Here is an 8,572-nt window from a genome sequence, read left to right as displayed (position 1 = left end):
TATCTGAAATAAAAATGTCTTAATTTTTCTAGAGCTTTGCACGACAATTTTCAGAAGCTTTTTCTTAAATACTCTATTGACTTTATTTAATTTAAAACTGAAATAAAGATAACGATAGATAACTAGGTAGATAATTGAAAAGATATCTAGATTTAATTATTCTGAATAGGTTGGTACAAAGCTTGTTCTTAAATACTCTATTGACTTTATTTTATTTAAAACTGAAATAAATATAACGATAGATAACCAGAACTAGATAGATATCTAGATTTAATTATTCTGAATAGGTTGGTACAAGGCTTTTTTCTTAAATACTCTATTGACTTTATTTAATTTGAAACTGAAATAAAGATAACGATAGATAACTAGGTAGATAATAAGATAGATATCTAGATTTAATTATTCTGAATAGGTTGGTACAAAGCTTTTTCTTAAATACTCTATTGACTTTATTTAATTTAAAACTGAAATAAAGATAACGATAGATAAGTAGGTAGATAATTAGATAGATATCTAGATTTAATTATTCTGAATAGGTTGGTACAAAGCTTTTTCTTAAATACTCTATTGACATTATTTTATTTAAAACTGAAATAAAGATAACGATAGATAACTAGGTAGATAATTAGATATCTAAATTTAATCATTCTGAATAGGCTGTTATAAGCTATAAGAAATTGGTATCCTTTTGAAAAACTGTAATCCTAAAAAAAAAAAAATCTTTTTTGATAATAGCATTACATCTTTTTAACTCAATTACATAAATTATTTTTGCAGTTATTACATAAAACAATTTGATTAAATAATTATTTAGTGATTGAGATGAATATTTGATTAGAGAGTAGAACTGGATCCGCCTTGAATTGGGCACTGTACCTGGGAGCTTTTACTGTACATAAAATCTTCCATTTTCATATTATTATTTTTATCTGGATTTCTTATTGTTAGAAATTCTTATTTTTAAGTCATATTCCCCATTTTTTCTAACAACTTAAAAAATTGCCAAAATAACAAGCGTCCAATTGTAAATTTTTACCGAATATTTATAAGATTGTAAATTTTGTTTGTAGAAATTGTTTGGAAGATTGAAAATTTTTAATCAAAATGTAACCAGGATCATTTTTTTTTGTTTATTCTAATGTATGTATAAGAGCCATAATGGCTCAAGGGATATAGGTGAAACGGGTTCGAATCCTATCTATGGCATGGTTGATGTGAGCTCCGCATCCGGCTTGCACCGACCACAGTGTTGACATGAAATATCCTCAGTGGTAGATGAATTATGGGTTAGATTCCTCTTGCCGTCAGGCTAACCGCGGGAGGCTCTCGTGGTCTTCCTCTCCATAAAAAGCAAATGACGGTTAGTTCCATCAAAAAATCCTCCACGAAGGCAAATTTCTCCCAATACTTGATCCAGGAGTTCCCTTGTCTTCTGAATTGGGTTCAAAATTACAAGGCTACGTAGTTGAACATTAGTAGTCGTAAACCCAAAAAACTGCGTCGACTGTTCAATTACAGTTATAAAAAAAAAAATTATGTATAAATCTTTCTTAATAAAAATGACTTAATCCTTTTAAGTTTTAATCACAATATTTCAAAACATACTGACACAGAAGTTTCAAAACTTTCATCAACTGAGAACCACTATGTAATAACATTCATTAACATAATTTCTTCGCCTACACACCATATGCAAAAATTAATAAGATAATTAGATATACAACTAATATAGAGAGCAATATAGTGAACACAGAAGAAACTAGTTAAAAGACATACGGTTTTATGCTGTAAAAACACTATAGAAATAGCTGTAAAAACACAAAACAAAATAGTTGTGTGCCTCTTAACTCTTTTTATTTGAACTTTCTACATTGCTTTCTGTGTTATTTATTCCAGAAAAAGATAAGTACCTCTTATTTATAAATAAAGCTGCGTTTTCGTTGCAAATAATTTAAGTGTTTTTAAAATATAAACTACTTCAAAACATGCGGGACTGAAGGAAAATGTTTTTGTTCTAATGCTTGAAAAACATACTTTAACTGCAGAGCTGCCAACTATTACGCTTTTTGTAAAAATTTTAATAGAATGGTAGGCAATGAAAAACTAAAGCTTAAATAATTTGGGTTAATTTTGCCAACATTTTAAAAGCTTCCCCACAAGAGAACTGGAAGAAAATGGCTTTTTATATAAACTTTTGAATCGTTTACTTGTAGTAATGTGGAAAATAATCAAATTTTCTCAACAAAGAATCATTCGTTAAAACTTAAACTTCGGTACTACTAGAGGAAATCTTCCTACAAAGTGTAGAAAGTTGGCAGTCCTGTAACTGTACCTATAATTTCTTGATCTAAATTTATCTGAAAGCAAAAATTTAAAAACATTGTCAAAGTAGATTGGTTTTTAAACGAGAAATTTTTAAAACTTTGATTGCTAACAATGCTAATAATTTTTTTAAAAAAGAAATCATGCTGCTTTAAATCCTTTAAAAATGATTATCTCAATCATAAATTTTTTCTGAAATTTACAAATATATATATATATTAAAAAAATGTACTTAAAATTAAAAAAAGAATGTTTAAACTTAAGATTCAAATAAATATTCCACCATTTTAGATTTTCTACTTAAAATAAAAAAATAATCTAAAGAAATTTTTCAGTTTACAGCTGATTCATTACTTGCAAAATAGATCAAATTGATATACATTTCATCGTATCATATAGAAAATTTTAAATTGTTAGTAAGTTTTATTATGAGCAACATAATTTGTTATGTCATAAAGTATGATGTGAATAAGTTAAGGTTGGTTTTTCTCTGCTTTGGTTCGATATGACTAAATTAAATTACAAAAGAGAGATCATATAAATTTTTTTTTCAAAATAATATTGTATGCATCAAGAAATGAATAAAAACATATTTACTGATTATTTAATCATTTAAATTTAATGAAAAGCATTAAAATTTGAATAACTTCATTCACAATTGAACTAGCTATAAAAAGAAAATCATAAAGAGTGAAAAAAATTCAAAATTTAGGAATATTAAGCTAAAATTTTTATTTAAATATTTGCTCAAAGCTTGAAACATTAATTAAATCATTTCTTTTAATCTAAATTATTTAAACAAGAAGTTATAAAATGAAATTTCCGTCATCAAATATGAACCAAATCACTTACTTTAAAATTTTTAATATTGAATGAAGAGCACATTACTGGTTTGCAAATTTAAATGTTTGAATATCATTAACTTTAGCATCACTTTAATGATAATTTCAGCGAATAAACTGGGCTGAGATAGCCTGGTTGGCAGGGCGCTGGACCCCCGTTCGTGAGAACGGGAGTTCGAATCCATCTGGTCGAAGACTCCCTCCCTGTGTAGTAAATGGTGACAGGTGTATGTTAAATCTACCAGGCCACAAAGTCCTCCATGTATCCATAACAAATTGTTTCTCCGGGGGTACTAAATTAGAGATTAATAGTTCCCTGGCTCAGGTCAAAATAACGATTTGTGGATGAATGAATGGGTCCACCCTATAAACGGGTGTGACGTGTGGGTGTGGCAGAATTCTTGGCCACAGATGGCGCCACTGGAAAACAAGAACAATCGAAACCCTTTCCTTAATGGTTTACAACAACAACAACGAATAAACTGCTCTCAAATGATTGCTTAACAAGAAAAGCAGAAGTGCATGTAAGCAAAATAAACAAACACAAACATGAATAAAAATTTCTTTAATGATTCTCTCAAATATATTACTTTGTTGTTGAAATTTACAGTTTGGAGATTAGATACACATATCGACTCTTAAAATATGTTAGAGGTGTACATAAATTCTACAAATATGTTTCTCAACTTGCAGGCTCAACCACAGATGTTTGATTATAACGCAAAACAGGTGAGAGTCAAAATTTATTTTATAGGTATCTGGACGATAGTTGTTGACATCCAAAAACGAACAAAAAAGAAGTGAGAAACATATAAAATGGAATTTGTAGAAATACACAGGCATGAAAGCAAAATATACTTTAGTATCCAGTAAGCTCTGCGAATGTTTGGTCCAATTCGTCGGAGATTGCTTTGTATTTCTCTTTTTCTTGGACCAATTCATCTGGAAAGAAAGACACATTCAGTTCATTAATTTCTTAGATCAATTCATTTTATAAATAAAGGTTAATTGAATATTTATATTCGGAATTAATCAGCCTCACAAATTGTTTTTTTTTATCTTGAGGAGAACATATTTCAAATCGAAATTTGATAAATTGTTTAGTGAATTGCATATTTTATGTTTTTCATTTGAAAATAATTCGGAATTAATCAGCCTCACAAATTGTTTTTTATCATGAGGAGAACATATTACAAATTGAAATCTGATAAATTATTTAGTGAATAGCATATTTTATGTTTCATTTGAAAATAAAATTTAATTAAATATTTATATTCAGATTTAATCAGCCTCACAAATTGTTTTTTATCATGAGGAGAATATATTACAAATTGAAATCTGATAAATTGTTTAGTGAATTGCATCTTTTATGTTTCATTTGAAAATAATTCGGAATTAATCAGCCTCACAAATTGTTTTTTATCATGAGAAGAACATATTACAAATTGAAATATGATAAATTGTTTAGTGAATTACATGTTTTATGTTTCATTTGAAAATAAAGTTTAATTAAATATTTATATTCGGAATTAATCAGCCTCATAAAGTGTTTTTTTATCATTAGGAGAATATATTACAAATTGAAATCTTATAAACTGTTTAGTTAATTGCATATTTTATGTTTCATTTGAAAATAAATTTTAATTAAATATTTATATTTGGAATTAAGCAGCCTCACAAATTCTTTTCTTTTTATCATGAGGAGAACATATTACAAATTTCAATCTGATAAATTGTTTATTGAGTTGAATATTTTATGTTTCATTTAAAAATAAAATTAAATTAAAAATTTGCATTCGGAATTAATCAGCCTTACAAATAGTTTTTTTTATCATGAAGAGAACATATTACAAATTGAAATCTGATAAATTGTTTAGTGAATTACATATTTTATGTTTTATTTTTATAGATTTAATTTTTATTTTTTGTAATAAACCCCTTTCAAGAAAAAAAAACAAAAAATTTTAGATAAAATAATAAGTGATTTTTCAGAGCAAGTGTCTAGTCAGTCGAAGTGAAATTTCTTAAAAGCTCAATATTAGATTTGAAGAAAACTTTTTAAATTAGATAGACAACTTTTTACATTGTAATTTTTATACTTAAATTATAACTTTTTAAACCAATAGCCTAAAATAAGCTTAAAAATTTAATTTTTATCAAGAATTAATTACAAAAATTAAAAAAATATATTTTTTAAAAATTATACTTTTTCTCTTTGTTTGAAAAATAAGTAAAAAATTTTTTAAATTCAAGTTGTGCATTTTGCATTCATGGTTTTTGCATTTTATTTATTTGAAGTGCATGCAATCATGTAATTTGTATTGTGACAGCTTACACAACGAAACTTATTTTTGATCATTTAAATTAAATGACATATTTTTTTACAACATTTAAATAGAGAAATACTAACACGTATTGTACCAAAGCAATTGCACGGTTTTAGAAAATATAATGACAAGCCACATTTTTGATTTATTCAGGAGCGTATTATTCCTGTAAAACCTATAATAACCTTATAACAAACCTTTCATGTAGGCAAAACAATGTTTCTTTGTATTGTGATGTTATCTAGAGGAAATTTTGGTAACTTGTAAAGGGTAATTTTCCCAATTTCTTAACTTTTTCGCCCTTTAAGCTATATTTCTCATTTAAATATTTATTTTCATTATTTAATGGTATGTATTGCTTAAAATATTTCAAAGGAATAAAAAAAAATTCATTACTTTTGTACTATAGTTATATTTCTAAAACAATATTTATTGTTTTAAATATATAATTGAAAGTTTACTTGACATTTTTGTGTTCCTTTTTTACTTTTATTAAAAATTGAATTATTTACTATCTTTTCACATGTGCTTTAAGTTATACTTTTAACAACGTTAATAATTGAACTTTTTAATTTTGATTTTTTTGTCAATTATTGTTTGGAAAAATTTTGAGTGTAAATAAAAATTTAGTTACTCAACAATTTTTACATAATACATAAATTTGCAGTTTCAGTTTTAATTATTCGTTGATATTTCTCAATGTTAGATAAATTATTTAAATATAGGTGACAAAAAGATTAAGAATAAAACGTATACCCGAGAAGTAAGTTAACTAAAATGTCACTGAGCTATTTGGATGTAAAATTTCATTGGTTGCAAGCACAAGGTATACAAAAAGGAATTTATGTGTCATTTAAAAAATGTCGCCAAAGGCGATTTCTACCTAGTTCTAAACCATAAACAATTTAGATGAAATAAACAAATTATATTTTATAATGTAAAACAAACAACATCTATAATTTTTTTTTAAAAAATTATTGTAGAGCAAATGTTGAAGTTACGAAAAAAATATATCTTTAAAAATATATATATCGTTTTGCCAGTTTATTATCATAACTGTCTCTTTTTGAAATTATTGTTCATACTCAAAACGAACTTTAAAAAAATTATTTAGAAATAATTTTAAAAAGAAGAAATTTTATGTTTTTGCACATAAAATTTTTGGATTTCTATTTTCAGATTTTTTGGTTTTTTATCAAACTTTTCCCTGTGGTAATATTTTAAAAAATCAAGTTTTTTAAGAGTGCATTGCCATCTTGATTTTAAAAAAATTCGATTATGCAGACAAAATGTGCAACATTACCTTCCAGTCTGTCAACCTCCTTCTGCAATTTTTGCACAGATCTCTCAGCGAATTCAGCTCTAGCTTCAGCCTATAAAATCATTCAGACAAGCCAAGATTAAATAGTGTTCAATAGTAGAAGAATCCAGGTTAAACACGTTTGAAAAACATTAGGCATTATTAATATTTTCAATATTTAAACTTTCTTTAGGTATGTGAAACTATATTTTTACTTCTCTCTTTGTGTTTTTTGTTTAAAAAAATTAGCCTGAAAACAATATTGAACTCTATAGTTTGTTTATTAAGATTTCTTAGATTTGCGAATTTGACACAACGGATATCTTTAAATATTAGTTTCCATATAAAAAATGGTTTAGACCAGTCAAGATTGTACTGTAGTCAAAAGAAATGTATCCCATTGAAACATATTCAAGAAATATAATGTATTATGGACATTATATAAACTTTCTTTAAGAGTGCTGAAGTACTTTTTTGTCAATTTTCTGAGTTAATTTTATCTTTACAATTTTTTAAGCAAGTTAATAAAAAACATCTCTTGCACTGATTTGCAAATAGAAAGAAACATAACCATGTTTTTTACGACAGCAAATAAAAATTCATACTGATCATAATACATGAACTGAAATTTTACCTTATGATTCGCATAACAATAAAGAATTTTTTTTCAAAATTAAGTTTTTTGTTAAATTGTAAGTGGTTAAATTTGATTTAAATTCTCCATAAATAAAATATAGTTTTAGAAATGGAAAACAGTTTCACATAAATATCTACTTGTTAATAATTTTAAAAAAATTTACCTTTTAAAAATAAGTGACCTAAAATTCTTTTATAAACTGTTTAACTATTAATGAAATTAAACTGTGTAAATTTTATTTGTATACTACATGGTTTTATAAAGTGGATAAAGGAAAAAACAACAACATAATGAGCATAAATAAAAATAATTTTAAAAAAACATAAAATTGTTTTATTACTATAAACCTGTAGGTCAACATTAATCAAAAGTAACGCTGTGAAGCGAATGAAAAAAAAATTATTTCTTTTTAGTCTTTGCTGTGGCACTGATAGTAATACTACTTATTTACAGAACTGAATCAAATGTATGTCGTTACATTTATATTTATATTTGTGCTCATTACAATGTTTTATGCAATACATGCTCTCATTTCTTTATACACTTAAAATAGGTTTAAGATAAAATTTCTTAATAATAAGAACAATTTTCTTCTGAAGTACTAGATGACTGTATTTCTATATATAGCGTTTCTTATCATAATTTTATTTTTGATTTAAAAGCATAACTTATATTAAAGATTTTACCATTATGCATTAATTTAACATTGAAGGATAGAAGAGCATATTCCATTCAGAAGTAAAGTAAACATTAAACTTGAAAAATTTAGTTTAGATACTAATTTAAAATTTAACAGCAAAAAAGTGAAGTTAAATTTTTAAAACAAAGAAATATCTTATGCAACATTTAACAAAAATTAAGTTATGAGAATAAGATAAGGCAAAGAATTTAAACAAGTCGTCATCAAATTGTACGTATAAAATTAAGTTGCTTGAAATTAATATTAAAATATAACTTCTTGAATATTCTGCAGCAGAATAGATTTTAATAAAATTTCTTAAAATGAATGAGAAAATTTATTCAACATTGCAAAAATTTCAAGAATTCTACAATAGTTTAAGATATTGGAATTAAAAGTAACATTAATAGCTTTATTGAGTCATGGCAATCTTTAATGACTTTGATTAGGATATACAGGATTCCA

General features: G+C 25.5%; 1 protein-coding gene across 4 annotated transcripts in view; it reads right to left on the bottom strand.

Moving 5' to 3' along the window:
• Nucleotides 1–3,714: 3,714 nt before the first annotated feature.
• Nucleotides 3,715–8,572, bottom strand: part of LOC107452818 (tropomyosin) — a 31,819-nt gene continuing 26,961 nt past the window's right edge. For all 4 annotated transcript variants that reach the window (XM_016069407.4, XM_016069408.3, XM_016069404.3 and 1 more), the window contains 2 exons: nucleotides 6,795–6,864; nucleotides 3,715–4,106 (listed from right to left, as the gene is read on the bottom strand). In XM_016069407.4, coding sequence (XP_015924893.1) covers nucleotides 4,024–4,106; nucleotides 6,795–6,864 — 153 coding nt within the window. In that variant the 3' untranslated portion in view covers nucleotides 3,715–4,023. The remainder of the gene's footprint in view (nucleotides 4,107–6,794; nucleotides 6,865–8,572) is intronic.

The sequence above is a fragment of the Parasteatoda tepidariorum genome, chromosome 9, assembly GCF_043381705.1.
Source record: "Parasteatoda tepidariorum isolate YZ-2023 chromosome 9, CAS_Ptep_4.0, whole genome shotgun sequence".
NCBI lineage: Eukaryota > Metazoa > Arthropoda > Arachnida > Araneae > Theridiidae > Parasteatoda > Parasteatoda tepidariorum.
Note: the sequence above shows the minus strand (reverse complement) of the source record. Positions and strands in the feature narration are given on the sequence as shown.